Source organism: Solanum tuberosum, unplaced genomic scaffold, assembly GCF_000226075.1.
Source record: "Solanum tuberosum cultivar DM 1-3 516 R44 unplaced genomic scaffold, SolTub_3.0 scf00061, whole genome shotgun sequence".
Classification (NCBI taxonomy): Eukaryota; Viridiplantae; Streptophyta; class Magnoliopsida; order Solanales; family Solanaceae; genus Solanum; species Solanum tuberosum.
The window spans coordinates 620,607-646,117 of record NW_006238993.1 but is presented as its reverse complement, the minus strand read 5'-3'; the positions used below and the strand labels follow the sequence as shown (position 1 = coordinate 646,117).

General features: G+C 35.1%; 1 protein-coding gene across 1 annotated transcript; it reads left to right on the top strand.

Moving 5' to 3' along the window:
- The first annotated feature begins 6,885 nt into the window (after window positions 1-6,885).
- LOC107060229 (uncharacterized) lies at window positions 6,886-24,437 on the top strand. The gene is made up of 2 exons (XM_015307826.1): window positions 6,886-7,179; window positions 24,246-24,437. The coding sequence occupies exons 1-2, from the start codon at window positions 6,886-6,888 to the stop codon at window positions 24,435-24,437; spliced, it is 486 nt and encodes a 161-aa protein (XP_015163312.1).
- Window positions 24,438-25,511: the final 1,074 nt, after the last annotated feature.

Genomic DNA, 25,511 nt, shown 5'->3' with positions numbered 1-25,511 from the left:
ATGTTTTGACTAAAATGTCCTTTTATGCATGTTTTAATGGTTTTTATGCATAGTAGCCATACTTAGTATGTGTGTTGTACTAACCCATATTTTCTCCCTTTTCCTAAACGTTTTGGTTCTGGCCATTGAGGATTCAAGCTTACTTCTCAAGACACTTGGAGTTGCTTCCCCAAGTTGGTGAGTCCTCAAGTCCGAGGAAAAGACCCTATGATCTAGCTTCTATGTTTAGTTCTTTGCTTATATTGAAAGACATTATTGTACTTCCTATTTTCAAGACTTCTTATTGATGTAAGGGCTAAGTCCCATTTTCGATACTTCTATGTCTAGATGGTGCATTGTGACGAAGTTAGATTCTATTTTTCATGTATGAAGTGAAGTTGAACTTCCAAAATAAAAGTTGTAAATTTTCCGTGATTTTATTTTATGATACATGTTATGATTAATTCTAAGGGCTTGTATAAGACCTCTTCCAGGTCGAATACGCCGGTAACGACTAGGGGGTGCTCTCGGGTCATTACAGGATGTTTCGTCATGTTCGGGCCATATGGCAAATCTGCCGATTTAAGATCAAATATCGACTGTTTATAGGTGCGTACCAGCTGTGTATATATAGTGTTTGCGTAGCTTAGGACATAAGGAACAACTTTCGTGAAGAAACTACGTTCATTGGAAAGGTAGGTTAAGGCTAACCTACGTCCCTCATTTTAGCACCACTCCTGAGAAATTCCTAAAACGTCGAATGTGATATTTTGTAATTTTCTTGCTAGAAAGACCTTCAGTGAAAGGCATTGGGATCTCAGCTGAATTATTTTCATGATGCTATTATTTTGATATTCCACTCGTTCGGATAAATAGAGTATTCGACATCTACATGTCATTTTATCGATTCCTTGATTATATGTTTGCATGTATGAATTCTTATTCTTCTTTAGGTGATGTGACTTAAAATATCACGGAAGACCGTTACTACTTGTAACCAGCCCTCTTTTCCCACTAAAGTTATTATGAAAAATCTTTAAAGTAACTCACGGTCTTCAAAACTCTCTAATATAACTTAAATATTTAAACTATTAGAACACTTGGTTTTTGAAATACTTCTTTTATAAATTATCTAGGAACCTAGTTAGGAACTAAATAAATCACCTTAAACTTGTTATGAATATTTGTAAGGTTACGTTATCTTTCTAAAATTCAATGTAACTTTTCAAGCTTATCTGGAAAAACATGTGAAGCTCCATGAGATGGTTAGATGTTATACGAAAGTGATTATGGGGTTATGACAACAAGACTACAAACGGGCCAAGATGGGAAACATGACAACAATAACATATAGGTGTTAAGTCTATGACATGACATGCTATGCATTGTACTCCCGAGGTATAATCGGGAGGTATCCGGGCTATTGCCTATATTTATAAGTATGAGACACAGATGGCCACAAGTTGGCGAATATGATGTCGGTATGCTACCGGAAGGCACTACCATTGCTAGAATTTGGTTGGGTATGTCATGCATTTGCATCTATATATATGTATTCACGACATACGATTATACGAGCATACCATGCATATTTAAATAGTAGGGGGCAAAATGTCAGCCATGGAGATTATTTGAGTTTCAGTTTCAGGTTGTATCTCTATTACCCTTTTACAGTAACTATTTATGATTCTACTTTTCGCTTTACATACCAGTACATTTTTATTCGTATTGACGTCCCTTTGCTTGGGGACATTGTTTTTTGTTTCGTGCGAGTAGGTACATGCAGGGACTCTAATCGACCCACCCGCTAGGATTCAGGTTCAGCTATGAGTCAGTAAGCTCCATCTTAACCTGGGGCTATCAGAGGATGTTTACTTTTGTTGTACAGTTTGGTTATGGTCAGGGCCTAGTCCCGACAGTGCTTATATCACTCATAGAGGCTGTTGTGGACATAATATTCTGGGTTTTCATTTTTATGTTTCAATATCCAACCCATAGTCTTGGCATGTATATATATATATGTGTGTGTGTAAGTAAGTATGTCTTAAGTTGTGGACTCGTCGGCTAGCTAGTACATCTCTACTTTTTTCTGGGATTGTTTGCCATTGTTTGAATGGTTTGTTCTCACTCAGGTCATGACCTTCAAGGTCCAGGCTTCACTTTTAGAGGTTGTGCTGCCCAATCTTTTTGTCTCACAGTTTGGTTAGCTAGTATGTTTTAGTGGGTAACTCGATCTTATAAGGTATCGAGTGCCAGTTACTCCCCCCTATTTTGAGGTGTGACAAATTTGGTATCAGAGCAGGTCGTATCCCGGGGGTCCACAAATCGTGTCTAGTAGAGTCTTGTTTATGGGTGTGGTGTGTACCATACTTATAATCAAGAGGCTACAGGGCATTTAGAAATGGTTACATTTCATTAAACTAATAGATCGTGCTATAGTGTAAAAGTATAAGAACATTTGAAATCTAAATTGTGCTTTATGTTTTTTATCTAACAAGCTACACTTGCTCCGGATATGGCAGATCGAAAGATAGGTATGGATCCAAGGAAAGGTACTAGTCGTTCCCCACCAGGTCAAAGGAATAGATTTCCCTCGGAGGCACATGGTGAATCTCCAGTACCCCTAGTACTAGACTCCCTGACACCTGTTGAAGCGCAAGGAGATGCAGTACCCGCAACCTCACTAGTTCCATTGGTACATGAGGAAGCTAGGGACACATGACCTCCAGTACCTATTTTTCATCCACCAGAGACTGGGTAGCAGGGGATGACGGAGGCAGTTTAGTTGTTGACTAGGATGGTTTCTATTCATGAGTGACAACTGGAGTCAAGAGTAGTTACTCGGAGAGACTGGTCAGAAAGTTCGAAGGTACGAGAGTTTCTTTATTTTACCCCTCTGTTATTTACAGGATCTAATCATATTGAGGATCCCCAAGACTTTATAGACCATATATATAGAGTATTGAGGGTGATGCATGCCTCCGTCACAGAGGCTGTGGAGTTGGCTTCTTTTTGGCTACGTGATGTAGCCATCCTTTGGTATGAGGCCTGGGAGAGATCTAGAGTACCTGATGCTCCGCCAGTAAAGTGGGAGGACTTCTCTGAGGCCTTCCTTGCCCATTATTTTCCACAGGATGTTCTAGAGGCCCATATTGACCAGTTTATCAGTCTGAAGCAAGAAACCATGAGTGTGAGGGATTATAGCCATAGGCTAAATTCTTTGGCAAGATACGCACCAGATATTGTACATACCATGAGAGCCAAAGTTCATTGTTCTGTTGATGGTTTGGCAGATCATCTAATCAAAGATTGTAGGGTAGCATCTTTATCGTATGATGTAGATATTTCCCGCATACAGGCTTTCGCTCAGACTACAGAGGACCTTTCTAAACGGATTCGTGATACCTGAAGGGATAAGGAGAATAGTAAGAGAGCTCGTACTATGGGGTCTTATAAAGAGCCACATGGTGATTTTAGGCCCCCATTCCATCGAAATCAACCTCGGCCAACGGGTAGTGTTTCACCACAGGTGCAAGGACCGTGGTTTGATCGTTATAGTCAGTCAGGACCAGGTCAGAGCTCAGGCCAGCCTGAGAGTCCGACAGGATCGTTCTGTACAAATAAGACATCCCACTCCTCATTGTACATAGTGCAGTAAGCCACACACTGGCCAATGTAGACATGGTTCAGGTGCATGTTATCATTGTAGGCAGACAAGACATTTTATTAGTTGGTGCCTGAGGTTGAGCAGAGGTGATCTAGCTCTACTTTCAGGATCCACAGCAGCCTCTTCACCCTCAGTGCATGCCCCACGACCAGGACCACGGTCTACTCAGGTTCGTGGTAGAGGGAGAGCTGGAGGAGATACATCAGGTTTGAGCGGTGGCCAGAACCTCTTTTCTGCACTCACAGGCTGACTCGATTCAGAAACATCCCCTGATGTTGTCACAGGTATATTGACGATATCTTCTCAAGTTGTTTACACATTGATAGACCATGGCTCAATATTTTCATATATTACTCCATTTATTGCTAGTAAGATTGAAATGAAATCTTAGTTGTTTCCACAACCAGTTGAGGTGTCTACACCGGTTGGCGATTCTATTTTAGCTATTCCTATCTATCAGGGTTGTGCAGTATTAATTAATTATCTTTCAACCTCCGCTGAATTAGTTGAGTTGATTATGCTTGATTTTGATGTTATCATGGGTATGGATTGGTTGGCAGCTTGTTATGCTAATACTGATTGTCGTGCAAAGATAGTCAGATTTTACTTTGCAGGTGAGCTCGTCCTTGAGTGAAAGGTTAATGCAGCCACACCTAAGGGTAAGTTTATTTCATACCTTAGGGCTCGAAAGTTGATTGCTAAAGGTTGTATATACCATATGGTTCATGTAAAAGATACTAATAAGGAGCCCACGACTCTTCATTCAATTCCCATTGTGAATGAATTTCCAATGGTATTCCCTGATCATCTTCCAGGAATTCCCCCAGAAAGGGAGATTGAATTCTCTATAGACTTGCATCCTGATTCGCAGCCTATATCGATTCCTCCCAATAGAATGGCACCTACAGAGCTAAGAGAATTGAAGGAACAATAATTGAAGGACTTACTCGATAAAGGCTTTATCAGGACAAGTACTTCCCCCATGGGGTGCTCTAGTACTTTTTTTTCAAAAGAAAGATAGTTCCTTGCGGATGTGTATCGACTATAGACAACTAAATAAAGTCACTATTAATAATAAATATCCTCTTCCGCAGATTGACTACTTATTTGACCAGTTACAAGGTACCAAATGCTTTTCCAAGATTGACTTCCGGTCTGGTTACCATCAACTGTGAGTCAGGGAAATTGATATCCCAAAAACAGCATTTAGGAAGAGGTATGGCCATTTTGAATTCCTTGTCATGTCTTTCAGGCTTACAAATACCCCAGTAGCTTTTATGGATCTTATGAATCGGGTCTTCAAACCATTCTTGGATGAATTTGTGATTGTGTTTATTGATGATATTCTTATATATTCACGATTGGAAGCTGAGCATGCAAACCACTTGCGAGCTGTATTGCAGACTTTCCAAGATTGCAGGTTATATGTTAAATTCTCTAAATGTGATTTTTGGCTTACTTCTGTCACTTTTCTTGGTCATGTTATTACAAGTGAGGGTATTAAGGTTGATGGAAAAAAGATTTAAGTAGTGATGACTTCGCCAAGGCCCTTGAATCCAATGGAGGTTCGCAGTTTTTTAGGCTTGGAAGGGTTTTACCGAAGGTTTGTGGAGGGATTCTCTTCTATCTCTGCAACACTGACAAAATTGACACATAAGGCAATAAAGTTTCAGTGGATCGAGGCATGCAAACAAAGCTTTTAGGAACTAAAAAAAGGCTTACCACAGAACCTATCCTAACTTTTCCAGATGGTAATGAGGGCTATGTTCTTTATTGTAATGCCTCAAGAATTATCCTAGGATGTGTGCTTATGCAACATTGTAAGGTTATTGCATACGCCTCTAGACAGTTGTGGAAGCATGAGCAAAATTATCCGACACACAATCTTGAGTTGGCTTTAGTTGTCTTTGCCATAAAACTTTTGCAGTATTATCTATACGAGGTTCATATAGATATTTTCACTGATCTCCAGAGCCTTCAGTATTTACTTAAGCAGAGGGAGTTGAACCTACGACAAAGGAGATGGCAAGAATTATTAAAGGACTACGATGTTGACATTTTATATCATCCCGGCAAAGCTAATGTTGTTGCTGATGCGCTCAGCCGGAAGTCCATGGGTAGTCTAAGTCATGTTTGAAGCTGATAAGGCTGGAATTACAAAAGACCTATGCTAGCTAGTTAATTTGCAGGTACACTTGGTAGATGCAGGAGGCGGAGGTGTTGTCGTTAAGAATATGGCAGAATATTCCTTTGTGACTGAAGTGAAAAGGCGGCAACATGAAGATCCTGAGCTTAGGAAATTGAGGGAAAAGATTCCACAGTAGCAACAACCCTTATTTGAGCTAATTGGAGATGGAGTCCTTAGATACCAGGGTCACTTATGTGTACCGGCAGTTGCAGAGCTCCGTACAAAGATTCTTTCAGAGTCCCATTATTCTAGATATGCATCTCACCCTGGATCGACGAAGATGTATCATGACCTTCGACAAATCTATTCGTGGAATGGCATGAAAAAAGATATTGCGGATATGGTAGCTGAATGTCCCAACTGTCAACAAGTTAAAGTAGAGCATCAGAGGCCTGGAGGCCTAACCCAGTATATTGAGCTTCCGTTATGGAAATGGTATATGATAAATATGGACTTCATCACTGGTTTTCCTCGCACTCCACGAAGGTATGATTCTATTTGGGTAATTATCGATAAGCCGACAAAATCTGCTCATTTCTTGCCAGTTAGAATGACATATTCAGCTAAAGATTATGCCAAGATTTACATTCAGGAGATTTTTCGCCTTCACAGAGTTCCATTATCTATTATCACAGATCGAGGAGCTCAATTTACAGCACATTTTTGGAGATCGTTTCAGAAGGCTCTAGGCACTCAGGTAAATCTTAGCACAGCTTTTCATCCACAAACTGATGGACAGGAAAAACATACTATTCAGACGGTTGAGGATATGTTACGTGCTTGTGTGCTGGATTTTAAAGGAAGTTGGGATCAACATCTACCTCATATCGAGCTCGCTTATAATAATAGCTTTTAAGCTAGTATTCAGATGGCCCCCTTACGAAGCACTATAAGGGCGAAAGTGTAGGTCCCTGATCGATTGGTTTGAGCTCGGGAAAGCCGATTTGGTAGGTCCCAATCTAGTCCAACAAGCAATTGAAAAGGTTAAGCTGACTAGATATCGGCTTCATACAACATAGTGTCGGCAGAACTTAGAGTTTGAGGCAGAACTATGAAGGGCATCATGCAATTTGGAAAGAAAGGGAAGCTCAGTCCTAGGTACGTTGGACCGTATCAGATTATTCAAAAGATCGGTATGGTGACATACGAGCTTGATTTGCCTACAGAATTGGAAGCAGTCCATCATGTATTTAATGTATCTATGTTGTGGAAGTGCAATGGAGATCCTTCACGTATTATTCCCATTGAAAATATTTGTATCGCTGAAGATTTATCTTATGTAGAGGTACCAATAGCGATTTTAGATCGGCAAGTAAGAAAGCTTCGAACTAAAGATGTAGCTTCGGTGATATTGTTATGGAGAAATAACAACATTGAGGAAATGACTTGGGAAGCGGAAGAGGAAATGAGGAAGGAGTACCCCCAACTGTTTACGACTTAAGGTGAGTCACATTTCGATAATTGGCAATTATTTTATCACAATGACTTGATTAAATTTTTAGAAGCTCGAAAGTGCAATTTAAATGTCTTCTTATGAGATAGCTATACAGAGCATAGGAGTTAAAATTTTCAGATTTTGACTTTAATTTGCAACTGTAAAAAACATGGACTCGCAAATAAAGTACCTCAACCAAGGAATTCTCTAGATCCATTCGCAGGCAAATGTTCATAAGGGGGGGGGGGGAATGTAAGATCCCGTACTTTTTCTCTATTCTTGCATAATATGTGTGGCATAGTTTGGCATGGTTATATGAGGTGTATATGACTTGGTAGCTTACATTGGAGACTAAGATTGCAAATGGGTGTCAATATCAAGGAACTAAACTAAAGTTTTAGGTCAAAGGGACCCCTTCTTCTCTCGTTTGAAAGGTTTAAATTAATTCATACCTTGGGGTAAGCCTATGAGTGTCTAACATGATAAGAATAGTGTGTTATGAGGTATTATAATAGCACAAGGTTCGTCTGTTAAGTTTTGAAGTCAAGAAAATTAGCGAAACTAAGGTCGGCAAAAGTTATCGAAGTTTCTCTAATAATATTTTCTTAATTTTGGGTCAGATGTATTGGATGTTTCCTCCCAATATATAAAGAATTAGAAGGCCCGTGACCTACCAAATCGAAGGCCTACGAGTCTAGTTTGCAACGCACAAAACCCCGTATCCAACTGACATCAGAGTGAAGAGTTATTAGGGTTTTACCGCAGACTACAGGGGCAGAATCCGAGTCGCGATCCAGGTCGAGTAAAAAATGTGGTATGTCAGCTTACTCAATGTTTTAAGCCATGAAAACATTTCTTTTCACACCAAACTAGAAAGAAAGCTTAAGAGAGGGTTCGAATGGAGTTCTTGTATGATGAAGGATAGTTTTTGACAATTTCTACCATTAAAGGTTGACCCCCTGCCTAGAAACGTGATCTCTACACGTAGCAATCGTTTTCCCCTTCTATTAGCTGCGTTTGGAGCTAGTTTTTTATGATAGAAAGTTGTAGTTATTGGTGTTTCTTCAAGGTTTACACTTGGTTAACTAAGGTAATCATCTTGGGACTCTTTTATGATTGTTTTTATGAAGTTCTACGGACGTTTCGTCAAGTTAGGGCCATATGGCACATCTCCCGATTTAAGATCAATTATGAACTGTTTATAGGTGTGTACCAGTTGTGTGTATATAGTGTTTGAGAAGATTAGGACATAAGGAAGAGCTTTCATGAAGAAACTATGGTCATTCGACCGTTCATTGGAAAGGTATGTTAAGGCTAAGCTACGTCTCTCATTTTAGCACCACTCCTGGGAAATTCCTAAAATGCCGAATGTGATAGTTTGCTATTCTCTTGCTAGAAAGACCTTCAATGAAAGGAATTGGGATCTCAGCTGAATTATTTTCATGATTCTATTATTTTGATAGTCCACTCGTTCGGATAAATAGAGTATTCGAAGTCTACATGTCATTTTATCGGTTACTTGATTATATGTCCGCATGTATGAATTCTTATTCTTTTTAAGGTGATGTGACTTAAAATATCACGGGAGACCCTTACAATGTCACGCGAGACCCTTACTACTTGTGACCAGCCCTCTTTCTCCACTAAGGTTATTATTAAAGAAAAACTTTAAAGTAGCTCACGACCTTCAAAACTCTCAAATATAATTTAAATGTAAACTATTAGAACACTTGGTTTTTGAAATACTTCTTTTATAAATTATCTAGGAACCAAGTAACCCACCTTAAACTTGTTATGAAAATCTGCAAGGTTAGGTTATCTTTCTAAAATTTGAGTTAACTTTTCAAGCTTATCTGGAAGAACATGTAAGGTTCCATGAGATGGTTACATGTTATATGAAAGTGATTATGGGTTATGAGAACAAGACTACAAACGGGTCAAGATTGGCAACATGACAACAATAACATATAGGTATTATAAATCCATGACATGACATGTTATGCATTCTACTCCCTAGCTATAATCTGGAGATATGAGGCCTATTGCCTATATTTATACGTATGAGACACAGATGGCCACAAATTGGAGAATATGATGCTGGTTCGCTACCAGAAGGCACCACCATTGCTAGCATTTGGTTGGGTATGTCATGCATTTGCATCTATATATATGTATTCACGACATACGATTATACGAGCATACCATGCATATTTAAATAGTAGGGGGCCAAATGTCAGCCATGAAGATTATTTGAGTTTCAGTTTCAGGTGGTATCTCTATTACCCTTTTTTACAGTAAATATTTATGATTCTACTTTCCGCTTTATATACCAGTACATTTTTATTCGTACTGACGTCCCTTTGCCTGGGGACGCTGCTTTTTGTTTCATGCGAGCAAGTACATCCAGGGACTCTAATCGACCCACCCACTAGGATTCAGGTTCAATTGTGAGTCAGTAAGCTCCATCTTATCCCAGGGGTACTAGAGGATGTTTACTTTTGTTGTCCAGTCTGGGTATAGTCGGGGTCTTGTCCCGTAAGTGCTTATATCACTCATAGAGGCAATTGTGGACACAATATTCTGAGTTTTCATTTGTATGTTTCAATATCCAACCCATAGTCTTGGCATGTGTATATATGTGTGTGTAAGTAGGTATGTCTTCAGTTGTGGCCTCGTCGGCTAGCTAGTACATCTTTAGTTTTTTTTCCGTTTGTCTACACATTGTTTGTATGGTTTATTCTCACTCAGGTCATGACCTTCACGGTCAATGCTTCACTTGTTAGAGGTTGTGTTGGCCAATCTTTTTGTCTCACAATTTGGTTAGCTAGTATATTTTAGTGGGTAACTCGATCTTATAGGGTATCAAGTGCCAGTAACTCCCCCGATTTCAGGGTGTGACATCGTAACTGCCGAAAATGGATAACTATTACGTAAATGCCCCAAAATAGCCAAAAAATCAAGAAAAATATATAAACAATACAAAAAACGCATCAAAAAAATTTCGAATTGCACCAATGACCATAGAATATCATGACGAACAAAACTATACTTCTTTTCATAACTGCCCGAAAATGGCCGGAAAAACAAGAAAAATACATAACCAATACAAAAAATGCCTCCAAAAAATTTCGACTTGAACCAATGACCTTAGAATATCGTGACGAATAAAAGAACAAAATTTTGCTTCTTTTCATAACTAGACAAATATTAGGTAAATATCCTAAAATGGCCGAAACACCAAGAAAAATAAATAAACAATACATAAAACGCATCAAAAAAAATTCGACTTGCTCCAATGACCTTAGAATATCACGACTAATAAAAGAACAAAACATTATATCTATTCGTAACTGCCCGAAAATATCCGAATATTACGTAAATGCCCCAAAATGGCCAAAAATCAAGTAAAACACAAGCAATACAAAAAAACACCTCAAAAAAATTTCGACTTGCACCAATGACATTAGAATATCGTGACGAACAAAAGAACAAAACTTTACTTCGTTTCGTAGTTGCCTGAAAATGGCCGAATATTACGTACATTCCCCAAAATGGAAGAAAAATACATAAACTACACAAAAAATGCCTCAAATATTTTTTGACTAGCACCAATGACCTTAGAATATCGTGACAAGTAAAAGAACAAAACATTACTTCGTTTCGTAAGTGCCCGAAAATGGTTGACTATTACATTAATGCCACAAAATGATCGAAAATTCAAGAAAAATATATAAACAATACAAAAAACACCTCAAAAATATTTCGACTTGCACCAATGAACAAAGAATATCATGACGAATAAATGAACAAAAGTTTACTTCTTTTCATAACTGCCCGAAAAAGGCTGAATATTACGAAAATGCCTCAATATGGCCGAAAAATCAAAAAAATACATAAGCAGTACAAAAACTCCTCAAATTTTTTTTGACTTGCACCAATGACCTTAGAATATCATGACGAATAAAAGAACAAAACTTTATTCTTTTCGTAACAGCCCGAAAATGGCCGAATATTACGTATATACCCCAAAATGGCCGAAAATCAAGAAAAATACTTAAACAATACAAAAAATGCCCCAAACAAATTTCGACTAGAACCATTGACCTTAGAATTTCGTGACGAATAAAAGAGTAAAACTTTCCTTCTTTTTGTAACTGCCCGAATTTGGCGAATATTACGTAAATGCCCCATAATGATCGAAAAATCAAGAAAAATACATAAACAATACAAAAAATGCGTCAATTTGTTTTTGACTTGCACCAATGACCTTAGAATATCATGACGAAAGAACAAAACTTTACTTCATTTCGTAACTGCTCAAAAATAGTCGAATATTAATTAAATAGCGGAAAATCAAGAAAAATACATAAACAATAAAAAAAAATCGCCTTTTACCAATGACCATAGAATATCATGACGAATAAAATAACAAAACCTTACTTGTTTTTGTAATTGCGGGAAAATGGCAGAATATTATGTAAATGCCTCAATATGGATGAAAAATCTAGAAAAGTACATAAATAATACAAAAAACGCCTCTAAATTGTTTTTTGATTTGCACCAATGACCTTAGAATACCGTAACGAGTAAAAGAACAAAACTTTACTTCTTTTCACAACAACCCAAAAAGGCTGAATATTATGTAAATGCCTCAAAGTGGCCGAAAAAATAAGAAAAATACATAAATAACACAAAAAATGCCTCAAAAAATTTCGACTAACACCAATGAACTTAGAATATCGTGTTAAATAAAATAACAAAACTTTACTTCTTTTCTTAACAGCCCGAAAATGGCCGAATATTACGTAAATGTCCCAAAATGGCCGAAAAATTAAGAAAAATACATAAACAATACAAAAAAATGCCTCAAAAAGAAATTTGACTTGCACCAATTAACTAGAATATCATGACGAATAAAAAAACAAAACTTTACTTCTTTTCGTAACTGCCCGAAAATGGCTGAATATAACGTATATGCCCCAAAAAGGACGAAAAATCAAGAAAAATACATAAATAATACAAAAAATGCCTAAATTTTTTTGACTTGCACAAATGACCTTTAAATAACATGAAGAATCAAAGAACAAACTTTACTTCTTTTCTTAACAGCCCGAAAATGGCCGAATATTACGTAAATTCCCCAAAATGGAAGAAAAATACATAAACAATACAAAAACGCCTCAAATATTTTTTGACATGCACCAATGACCATAGAATATCGTGATGAAAATAAAAGAACAAAACATTACTTCTTTTCGTAACTGCCCAAAAATGGCCGAATATTACGTACCAAAATGGTCGAAAATCAAGAAAAACACATAAACAATACAAAAAGCACCTCAATTATTTTTTGACTTACATCAATGACCATAGAATATCCTGACGAATAAAAGAACAAAACTTTACTTGTTTTCGTAAGTGCCCGAAAATGGCCAAATATTATGTTAATTCCCCATAGTGGCCGAAAAATCAAGAAAAATACATAAACAATACAAAAAATGCCTCAAAAAAATTCGACTTGCACCAATAACCTTAGAATATCATGATGAATCAAAGAACAAAACTATACTTCATTTCGTAACTGTTTGAAAATGGCCGAATATTACGTAAATGCCCCAAAATGGAAGAAAAATACATAAACAATACAAAAATAGCCTCAAATTTTTTTTGACTTGCACCAATGACCTTAGAATATCGTGATGAATAAAAGAATAAAACTTTACTTCTTTTCGTAAATGCTTGAAAATGGCTGAATATTACGTAAATTCCCCAAAATGGGAGAAAAATGAAGAAAATCACATAAACAATACAAAAAACACCTCAATTTTTTTTTGACTTGAACCAATAACCTTAGAATATCGTGACGAATAAAAGAACAAGACTTTACTTCTTTTCGTAACTGCCCGAATATGGCCGAAGATAACCGAAATTCCCCACAATGGCTGAAAAAATAAAAAAATACATAAACAATACAAAAAACGCCTCAAAAAAATTTAGACTTGCAACAATGACCTTAAAATATCATGACAAATAAAAGAATTAAACTTTACTTCTTTTCGTAATTGCCCGAAAATGGCTGAATATACGTAAATTCCCCAAAATGGCCGAAAAATCAAGAAATATATATAAACAATACAAAAAATGCCTCAATTTTTTTGAATTGCACCATTGACCGTTGAATATCGTGAAGAATAAAAGAACAAAACTTTATTTCTTTTCGTAACTACCCGAAAATGGACTAATATTACGTAATTTCCCAAAAATGAACGAAAAAGCAAGTAAAATACATAAACAATACAGAAAACGCCTCAAAATATTGCTTGCACGAATGACCTTAGAATATCGTTACGAATAAAAAAATAAAATGTTCCTTCTTTTTTATAACTGCCAGAAAATGGCCGAATATTATGTTAATGCCCCAAAATGGCTGAAAAATCAAGAAAAACAAATAAACAATATAACAACGCCACAAAAAAATTTGACTTACACCAATGACCTTAAAATATCGTGACAAATAAAAGAATAAAACTTTACATCTTTTCGTAATTGCCTGATAATGGTCGAATATTATGTAAATACCCCTAAATCTTTGAAAAGTTAAAAAAAAAACACATAAACAATTTTTAAAAATGCCTCAATTTTTTTTTTACTTGCACCAATGAACTTAAAATATTGTGACGAATAAAAGAACAAAGCTTTCCTACTTTTCGAAACTTTCCGAAAATTGCCGAATATATGTAAATTCCCCAAAACAGGCGAAAAATCTAGAAAAATACAAAAAACAATGCAAAAACCGCCTCTATTTTTTTTTGACTTGCACCATTGACCTTAAAATATTGTGACGAATAAAAGAATAAAACTTTACTTCTTTTCGTAACTGCCCAAAAATGGCCGAATATTACGTAAATGCACCAAAATGGCCGAAAAATCAAGAAAAATAAATAAACAATACTAAAAACGACTCAAAAAAAACTCAACTTGCTCGAATGATCTTAGAATATCGTGATGAATTAAAGAGAAAAATTTAACTTCTTTTCGTAACTTCCCGAAAATGGCCGAATATTACGTAAATGCCCCCAAAATGGCCGAAAAAACAAGAAAAATACATAAACAAAACAAAAAATACCTCAAACATTTTTTCGCTTGCACCAATGACCTTTGAATATCATGAAGAATAAAAGAACAAAACTTTATTTCTATTCGTAACTGCCCAAATATGGACAAATATTATGTAATTTCCCCAAAATGACCGAAAAATTAGGAAAAATACATAAACAATACAAAAAACGCCTCAAAAAAATGTTGGCTTGCACGAATGACCTTAGAATATCGTGATGAATAAAAGAATAAAATGTTCCTTCTTTTCGTAACTGCGCGAAAATGGCTGAATAATACGTAAATACCCCAAAATGGCTGAAAAATCAAGAAAAACATATAAACAATACGAAAAACACCTCAAAAAATTTTGACTTGCACCAATGACCTTAGACTATTGTGACGAATAAAAGAAACAAACTTTACTTATTTTCGTAACTGCCCGAAAATGACCGAATATTACGTAAATGCCCCAAAATGACCAAAAAATCAAGAAAAATACATAAGTAATACAAAAAATGCCTCAAAAGAATTTCGACTTGCACCAATGAACTTTGTATATCGTGACGAATAAAAGAACAAAACTTTATTTCTTTCCATAACTACCCGAAAATGGCCAAATATTAAGTAATTGCCCAAAAATGATCGAAAAATCAAGAAAAATACATAAACAATACAAAAAATGCCTCAAAAAAGTGTCGACTTGCACCGATAACCTTTGATTATCGTGACAAATAAAATAACAAAACTTTACTTCTTTTCATAACTGCTCGAAAATGGCCGAATATTACATATATGCCTCAAAATGGCTGAAAAATACAAAAAATACAGAAAACACCTCAAAAAAATTTCGACTTACACCAATGACCTTGGAATATCGTGATGAATAATAGAACAAAACTTTAATTCTTTTCGTATCTGCCTTAAAATGGAAAAAAATTTACGTAAATGCCCCAAAAATGCCCAAAAATCAAGAAATATACATAAATAATACAAAAAATGCCTCAATTTTTTTTATTTGCACCAATGACCTTAGAATATCGTGACGAATAAAAGAACAAGACTTTACTTCTAATCGTAACTACCCGAAAATGGCTGAATATTAGAATATCGTGACGAATAAAAGAACAAAGCTTTACTTCTTTTTGTAACTATCCGAAAATGGTCGAATATTACGTAATTGACCCAAAATGACCAGAAAAAAATACATAAACAATACAAAAAACGCCTCAATTTTTTTTTTGAATTGCCCAATTAGTCTTAGAATAACGTGACGAATAAAAGAACAAAACTTAACTTCTTTACAAAATTGCCCGAAAAAATGGCAAAATATGATGTAGATGCCCCAAAATGGTCGAAAATTCAAGAAAAATACATAATTAATACATAAAACACCTAAAAAAAAATTCGACTGTCAGCAATGACCTTAGAATATCTTGATGAATAAAAGAACAAAACTTTACTTATTTTCGTAACTCCTGAAAAATTACAGAATATTACGTAAATACCCTAAAATGGCCGAAAATTAAAAAAAAAAAATACATAAGCATTACAAAAAATGCCCAAATTTTTTTTCGACATGCACCAATGACCTTTGAATATCGTGATGAATAAAAGAACAAAACTTTATTTCTTTTCGTAACTGGCCGAATATTACGTAATTGCCCAAAAATGGCAGAAAAATCAAGAAAAATATATAAACAATAGAAAAAAAGGCCTCAAAAAAGTGTCGACTTGCACCAATGACTTTAGAATATCGTGATGAATAAAAGAACAAAAGTTTACTTCTTTTTGTACCTGCCCGAAAATGGCCGAATATAATGTAAATGCCCCAAAATGTTTAAAAAATCGAGAAAAGTACATAAAGAATACAAAAATGACCTCAAAATAATTTCGACTTGCACAAATAAACTTAGAATATCGTGACGAATAAAAGAACAAAACTTTACTTCTTTTCGTAACTTTTCGAAAATAGCCGAGGATTATGTATATACCCCCAAAATGACTGAAAAATCAAGAAAAACACACAAACAATACAAAAAAAGTCCTCAAAATTTGTTTTACTTGCACCAATAACCTTAGAATAACGCGATGAATAAAAGAACAAAACTTTACTCCTTATCGTAATTGTCCGAAAATGACCAAAAATTACGTAAGTGCCCAAAAATGGTCGAAAATCATGACAAATACCTTAGAATATCGTGACGAATAAAAGAACAGAACTTTACTTCTTTTTGTAACTGCGCAAAAATGATCGAATATTACGTAAATGCCCCAAAATGGCCAAAAATTCAAGAAAAACACAGAAACAGTTTCAAAAATGCTTCAAAAAAACTTCAACTTATGCCAATGACCTTAGAATATCGTGACGAATAAAAGAACAAAAACTTTACTTCTTTCCGTAACTTTCCGAAAATGGACGAATATTACGTAAAAGCCCCAAAATAGCCAAAAATCAAGAAAAATACATAAACAATAAAAAAATGCTTCAAAATAATTTCGACTTGCACAATTGATCTTAGAATATCGTGACGAATAAAAGAACAAAACTTTACCTCTTTTCATAACTACCCGAAAAATGACCGAAAAATCAAGAAAAATACATAATTAATACAAAAAATGCCTCAACAAAATTTCGACGATCAGCAATGACCATAGAATATCGTTACGAATAAAAGAATAAAGCTTTACTTCTTTTCGGAACTCCTGGAAATTGCTAAATATTATGTATATACCCAAAAATGGCCGAAAAATAAAGAAATTACATTAAAAATACAATAAACGCCTCAATTTTTTTTTTGACTTGCACTAATGACTTTAGAATTTTGTGACGAATAAAAGAACAAAACTTTACTTCTTTTCTTAGTTCCCCGAAAATGCCCTAAAATGGCCAAAAAATCAAGAAAATCACATTAAAAAACACAAAAAAAATGCCTCAAAAAATTTCAACTTGCACCAATGACCTTAGAATATCGTGAGGAATAAATGAACACAACTTTACTTCTTTTCGTAACTGCCCGGAAAATTGCCGAATATTATGTAAATGCCCCAAAATGGCAGAAAAATTAAAAAACAGATAAACAATACAAAAAATGCCTCAAATTTTTTTTGACTTGCACCAATGACCTTAGAATAACGTGATGAATAAAAGAACTAAATTTTATTTCTTTTCTTAACTGCCCGAAAATGACCTGATATTATGTATATTCCCCAAAATGGCCAAAAAATCAAGAAAAATACATAAACAATACAAAAAACGTCACAATTTTTTTTGACTTGCACCAATGACCTTAGAATAATGTTATGAATAAATGAACAAAACTTTACTTCTTTTCGTAACTGTTCGAAAATTGCTGAATATTACGTAAATTCCCCAAATATACTGAAAAAATACATAAACAATACAAAAAACGCCTCAAAAAAATTCAACTTGTACCAATGACCTTAGAATATCGTGACGAATAAAATAACCAAAGTTTTACTTCTTTCCGTAACTGCCCGAAAATAATCAAATATTACGTATATGCCCCAAAATGGCAAAAATAAAATAAAATGCATAAACACTACAAACAATGCCTCAAAATTTTTTTGACTTGCACCAATGAATTTAGTATATCGTTACGAATAAAATAACAAAACTTTTCTTCTTTTCGTAATTGTTCAAAAATAGCTGAATATAACGTTATGCCCCAAAATGCCTGAGAAATTAAGAAAAATACATAAACGATACAAAAAATGACTCAAAAAATTTTGACTTGCACCAATGACCTTAGAATATCGTGACGAATAAAAGAACAAAACTTTACTACTTTTCGTAACTGTTACAAAATGGCCGAATATTACGTTTATGCCCCAAAATACTTGATAAATTAAGAAAATACATAAACTATACAAAAAAAGACTCAAAAAAATTTCGACTTGCACAAATGACCTTAGAATATCAGGAAAAATAAATGAACAAAACTTTATATCTTTTCGTAATTGCTCGAAAATGAACGAATATTACGTATATGCCTCAAAATGACCAAAAAATGAAGAAAAATAAATAAACAATACGAAAAACGTATCAATTTTTTTTTAACTTGCACCAATGACCTTCAAATATAGTGAGGAATAAAAGAACAAAACATTACTTCTTTCCGTAAATACAAGAAAATGGCCGAATAATACGTATATTCACAAAAATGGCCGAAAAATAAAGAAAAATACATAAACAAAACAAAAATGCCTTAATTTTTTTTGACTTGCACCAATGACCTTAGAATATCGTGACAAACAAAAGAACAAAACTTTACTTCTTTTTGTAATTGCCCGAAAATTGTCGAAAATTACGTAAATGTCCAAAATGGCCGAAAAATCAAGAAAAACAAATATAGAATTCAAAAAACGCCTCAAAAAAAATTCGACTAAAAGAACAAAACTTTACTTCTCTTCGTAATTGCCCAAAAATGGCCGAATATTACGTAAATGCCCAAAATGTCTAAAACTTTGAGAAAAGTACATAAACAATACAAAAATGACCTCAAAAATAATTTTGACTTGCACAAATAAACTTAGAATATCGTGACGAATAAAAGAATAAAACTTTACTTCTTTTTCGTAACTTCCCAAAAATGGCAAAATTTTACGTAAAAGCCCCAAAAATGCCAGAAATATCAATAACCAATACAAAAAACGCCTCAATTTTTTTTTGACTTGCACCAAAGACCTTAGAATATCGTGACGAATAAAAGAACAAAACTTTACTTCTCTTCGTAATTGCCCAAAAATGGCCGAATATTACGTAAATATCTCAAAATCGCCAAAAATCAAGAAAAACAGATAAACAATTCAAAAAACACCTCAAAAAAATTCCGACTTACACCAATGACCTTAGAATATCGTGACAAATAAAAGAACAAAGGTTTACTTTTTTTAGTAACTGCCTGAAAATAGCCGAATATTATGTAAATTCCCGAAAAATACATTAACAATAGAAAAAATGCCTCAGAAAAATTTCAACTTGCACCAATGATCTTAGAATATTGTGACAAATAAAAGAACAAAACTATACTTATTTTCATAACTGTTCGAAAATGGCCGAATACTATGTAAATACCCTAAAATGCCAAAAACTGCCTTGAATTTTTTTTTAATTGCTCCAATGACCTTAGAATATAGTGACGAATAAAATAACAAAACATTACTTCGTTTAATAACTGTCCGTAAATGGCCGAATATTACGTAAATGCCCCAAAATGGCCAAAAAATTAAGAAAAATACATAAACAATACAAAAAATGTCTTAATTTTTTTTTGACTTGCACCAATGATCTTAGAATATCATGACAAATAAAATAACAAAACTTTACTTATTTTCATAACTACCTCAAAAATGGCCGAATATTATGTAAATTCCCAAAATAACCAAAAAATCAAGAAAAGTACATAAAAAATACAAAAACTACTCAACAAAATTTCGACTTGCACCAATAACCTTAGAATATCGTTATGAATTAAAGGACAAAAAATTACTTCTTTTCGTAATTGCCAGAAAATCGCCGAATATTACGTAAATTCCTCAAAATGGCCGAAAAATAAAAAAATACATAAACAATACAAAAAATGCCTCATTTTTTTTTGACTTGCACCAATGACCTTAAAATATCGTAACGAATAAAAGAACAAAATTTACTCTTTCGTAACTGCCCAAAAATGGCCGAATATTACGTAAATACCCCAAAATGGCTAAAAAATAAAGGACAATACATAAACAATACAAAAAATGCCTCAATTTTATTTTTGACTTGCACCAACGACCTTAGAATATCGTGACTAATAAAAGAACAAAACTTTACTTCTTTTAGTGTCTGCCCGAAAATGTCCGAAGATTATGTAAATGCTCTCATATGGTAGAAAAATCAAGAAAAATACATAAACAATACAAAATATGCCTCAAAAAAATTTCGACTTGCACCAATGACCTTAGAGTATCGTGACGAATAAAAGAACAAAACTATACTTCTTTTCGTAATTGCCGAATATTACGTAAATTCCCCAAAATGGCCGAAGAATAAAAAAAATACATAAACAATACAAAAAATGCCTCAAATTTTTTTTGACTTGCACCAATAACCTTAGAATATCGTGACGAATAAAAAGAACAAAACTTTACTTCTTTTTGTAGCTGTCCTAAATGGCAGAATATTACGTAAATGCCCAAAAATGAAAAAAAATACATAAACAATACAAAAAATGCCTCAATTTTTTAAAACTTGAACCAATGACCATAGAATAGCGTGACGAATAAAAGAACAAAACTTTACTTATTTTCGTAACTACCAGAAAATGGCCGAATAAAACGTATATGCCCAAAATGGCCTAAAAATAAAGAAAAATACATAAACAATAAAAAACGCCTCAATTTTTTTTTGACTTGCACCAATGACCTTAAAATATCATGACGAATAAAAGAACAAAACTTTACATCTTTTTCGTAACTACCCAAAAATGGCAAAATATAACGTACATTCCCCAAAAATGCCCCAAAAATAAAAAAATATACATAAACAATAAAAAAACGCCTAAAAATTTTTTGACTTGCACCAAAGACCTTATTATATCTTGACGAATAAAAGAACAAAACTTTACTTCTTTTCGTAACTGCCCGAAAATGGCTGAATATTACGTAAGTGCCCTAAAATGGTTGGAAAATCAAGAAAAACACATAAGCAATACAAAAAATGCCTCTAAAAAAATTTCACTTGCACCAATGACTATATTGTGACAAATAAAAGAACAAAACTTAACTTCTTTTCGTACCCAAAAATGGCCGAATATTACGTAAATTCTTCAAAATTGTTGAAAAATCAAGAAAAACACACAAACAATACAAAAAATGCATCAATTTGAAAAATTTTTTGACTTGCACCAAAGACCTTATTATATCTTGACGAATAAAAGAACAAAACTTTACATCTTTTTCGTAACTACCCAAAAATGGCAAAATATAACGTACATTCCCCAAAAATGCCCCAAAAATAAAAAAATATACATAAACAATAAAAAAACGCCTAAAAATTTTTTGACTTGCACCAAAGACCTTATTATATCGTGACGAATAAAAGAACAAAACTTTACTTTTTTAGTACCCAAAATGGCCGAATATTACGTAAATTCCACAAAATGCCAAAAAATCAAGAAAAATACATAAACAATACAAAAAATGCCTCAAAATTTTTTCTACTTGCACCAATGATGTAACTCCCCGGAAATTAGTAAGTTGAACTAGAGAAATCTAGAGCTTTTCGTAAGAGTTTTAGAGCTTGATGAGAGGGTTTAAGTCGTAAAAATGATTCCCGTACTTAGAATAGGGGTTTAAGGGTTAGGGCGTCAAGGTAAGACCCCCCAAGGACAACCCAAGAGGTCCTTGAGGAGGACCTCAAAACAGCCCTAAAAGCTGTCAAAAATCAGGCCACTCACGCTTGGCATCTATTGGCCATGAGTGGACCCATGCCCCGTAGGTTGGGGTCGTGGGTCAAGGCCTGAGTTGTCCTGCATTTTCAGCCTCAGAACCAACACCTACGGAGGTGCAGTACGGAGCATGGACCCACCCACAGTCCGTGGGTGGGTGGTTCGTGAGTGGGGGCAGATTTTTAGTTTTAGTTTTTAAGTTGGGGGTTTGGGAATTAATTAGTTATTAATTAGGGGTTAAGTGAGGTCAGTTAGTTAGTTACCTATATAAGCTTAATAGGCCCCTAAACTAAGTCATTAACTCATTCATTTCAGAATCCCAAATTCTCTCCAAAAATGCTCTTTCTAGAAGTGAAGAAGAAGAAGAAGAGAAGAGAAGAGGGCAGATTTTCCTTCATTGATGAGAGATTGATTAGGACTTTGAATTAAGGTATGTTAGCTTATTCATTTATGGGTTCTTCCCCCATAGAGCCCCCTAGGTTTTCCCCCAATTGTGAAGTCAAAAACCCAATTCTAGCTAGGGTTTCCTTCTACATTATGGGTAGGGTTTAGGTATGATTCCAAATTTACATTTTGGCCAAGCACTTTTCATGGTAGCTTTAGGATTGAGGATGTATACTTTCCTAAGGGTAGCTTAGGATTGAGGATCCATACTCTTCTAAGGGTAGCTTGACTTTGCATTGTAAGAGCATTTCGAGGGTAGCTTGAGTTAGGGTTAGTCATGATAGCTTGGGGTTGAGGACTCATACTCTCCTAGGGATAGGTTAGGATTGAGAATCATACTCTCCTAAGGATAGCTTGCATTTGTATCATAGTATACTTGTAAGAGTAGCATGACTTAGTTGGTTTGGGACTATTTCATGGTAGCTAGGATAGGACACTTGTACCTTTCCTAGAGTAGCTTGGACTTGCATGTTAGTGTGTCTTCCAAGGTAGTTAGCTTAGCCTAATATAGTTATATTAGTAATATGATAGCATGGTTTAGCCTATTAAGGGGTTATTCCTTGGTAGCCTTGAATTGAGAAATAGAATTCATTCATGGGTTGTGACTTGCTTAGTACTAAATAGAGAAGTACCTTAAATGAATAAAGGGAAATAGTCAAGAGGGACTAGTCCCCAACTAGTGAACATTCATGATAGTCTAAAGGGGTACTTAGTGTGGATAGTAGTATCATCATGTTATCCATACATTGCCCAAGTATGACTTGAGGCTAGTTATGAAGGGTGCTCTTAAATAGTGTAGTTTAGCTTGGATTTTTGCCATAGTTGCCTTCGAAGTTATGATTGACTAAAAGTGATAGTTCCCTTGTCTACATGAAGTAAGCCAATAGTGAGAGCAAAGAAAGGTGAATATAACTATGATGACTTCAAGGTTATGCTTATTGTGAAGGGTAGTATGAGATGCCTTTCATGCATTGCACAAGTGTGCTCTGAGGTTACTTACAAGTATGGTGCCCTTATGGTATAGAAGCTTAGAGACTCGACCATGTATATAGGCTATGATTAAGATGACCAAAAAGGGATACTTGGCTTGGGTGGTATTATAGGATGCTATTCATGCTTTGTACATGTATGCTTTTGAGGTTACTTGAGAATGGTTCTATTATATATGGTATAGATGACTAAGAGTCAAATTATGCTTATATGATGCTTGTGTTGGAGACTTTGCTTATTATGATTATGGTATTGTCTCTTATACTTATGGTTTATGTTTCATGAAGTATTTCATATGATTTTGGATTATGTCTTATATTGACTAACCCTTGTCTTATGCTCTTATGATTATGCTAGCTATCATATTTAGTACATTTTCTACTAACGCATATTTTACCTACATTCTAATCAATTGTAGGGATTGGATATTGAGTGCTACTCTTGGAGATAGTTTTCTAGAAGTTGCAAGGAGTTGAAGATCTTGGTGAGTCCTCATATCTTCGAGGACAACACCCATATTTCCTTTATGTCTTTCATTTTCATGTTGAGACTATTTTATGGGCTGTGTCCCAACAGTTTATTCTAAAAGTTGTATTAGATGGTTTGAGACAAAGTATAGAAAGACTTCCGATTGCTTTTGTGAAAATGACTTTGATTGTAAAAATTTTTAAATTTTGCCGTATTTTCTATTATCTTATGTTCATGATATGCTAAGGGATTGCATGAGACCCTTTTGGGGTCAAGTACGCCGTGTATATCTAGGATATACCCTTGGGTCGTAATAAACTTGATAATAAGAGCACAAGGTTTAGAATGGTTCTAGGATTGTCTCAAACCACGTCTAGTAGAGTCTTGTTCATAAGTGTGAAGCGAGCCACATTTAAGAATAGGAGGCTATTGGATGCTTAGGAAATCTCACTTCTTCATTCTCTAAGTCTTGCCATAGAGTTTGGCTTTAGTAGGCCCTTCTTCTAATCCATGCCTGTTGTGTTTTAGGGTATGGCTAATACAAGGGTAAATGCTAGGAGAGAAGAGAAAGGCAATGTGGAGCAAGAGGTTCCTCCCCAAGTTCCACATCAAGCTCCTATTGATCCTCCGGATATGACTAATGTGGAGATTAGGTCGGCTTTACTAGCATTGACCCAAGCCATGATGGTTCAAGCTCGAATTGTGACAAATCAAGCTTAAGCTATGACGGCCCAAGCCAATAGGGAGGCAGTGGCCCCAGCTAACCCAATAAGGGGGATGACTGCTTCTAGGGTGAGAAAGTTTTTGAGGATGAACCCTCCGGAGTTTAGTGGCTCTAAGGTGGAGGAAGATCCTAATGGGTTTATAGAGGAGGTGTATAAGGTGCTATCTATCATGGGAGTGAGTATGGTAGAAAAAGCGGAACTAGCTGCTTATCAATTGAAGTATGTGGCTCAAATATGGTATGAGCAATGGAAAGATGGTAGGCCGGTAGAGGCGGGTCCCATAGATTGGAGATATTTAATGAGGCATTTTTAGATAGGTTATTTCCTCGGGAGTTGACGGAAGCTAAGGTGGGAGAATTCATCAACCTTAAGCAAGGTAATATGAGTGTTAAAAAGTATTCCTTGAAATTTACTTTATTTTCTAAGTATGCCCCATCTATGGTAGCAAGTCCGAGGGACATGATGAATAGGTTTGTGGGGGTGTCCAAATTAGTGTCAAAAGAATGTCGTACGGCAATGCTCAATGATGATATGGATATCTCACGTCTTATGGTGTATGCTCAACAAGTGGAGGAAGAAAAACTTGAAGAGGAAAAATCTAGAGAGAAAAAGAGGTCTAGGATGGATAATGATAAGTCCTTTCATGATGGGTCCAATGGACATAGTCGTTCTAGGAATCGACAAATTTTTTTGGACAAGGCTTTTCTAATGCTCCTAAGCATAAGGATGAGAGAGTGTCTACCTCTAGGCCACAAGGGATAAGTAATGAGTCCCTATGGCCCTATTGTGCTAGGTGTGGTAAGAGTCATGAGGGTAGGTGTTTGGCCAGTAGAGAGGGTTGCTTTAGTTGTGGTGAGAGTGGCCACGTGATGAAAGATTGACCTAAGGCTAAGGTTACAAAAAGAGAGGGCAAACAAGTTGCCTCTAGTAGTGGGGATGTGGAGCCTCAAAAGAAGAATGGGTTTTATGCTCTCCAATCTAGAGAAGACCAAGAGTGATCTGCTCATGTCCCTTCCGGTATGTGTTTTATGCTTTAGTAAATTTCTGGATTTCTTGTCTTTTGTGACTT

Bases quoted from the DNA above. Each gene is read 5' to 3' on its own strand.
- LOC107060229 (XM_015307826.1), top strand. From the start codon at position 6,886: ATGAAGGGCATCATGCAATTTGGAAAGAAAGGGAAGCTCAGTCCTAGG. The intron at 7,180-24,245 runs GTGATATTGTTA...GTTGTGTTTTAG, and splicing joins GAACTAAAGATGTAGCTTCG to GGTATGGCTAATACAAGGGT.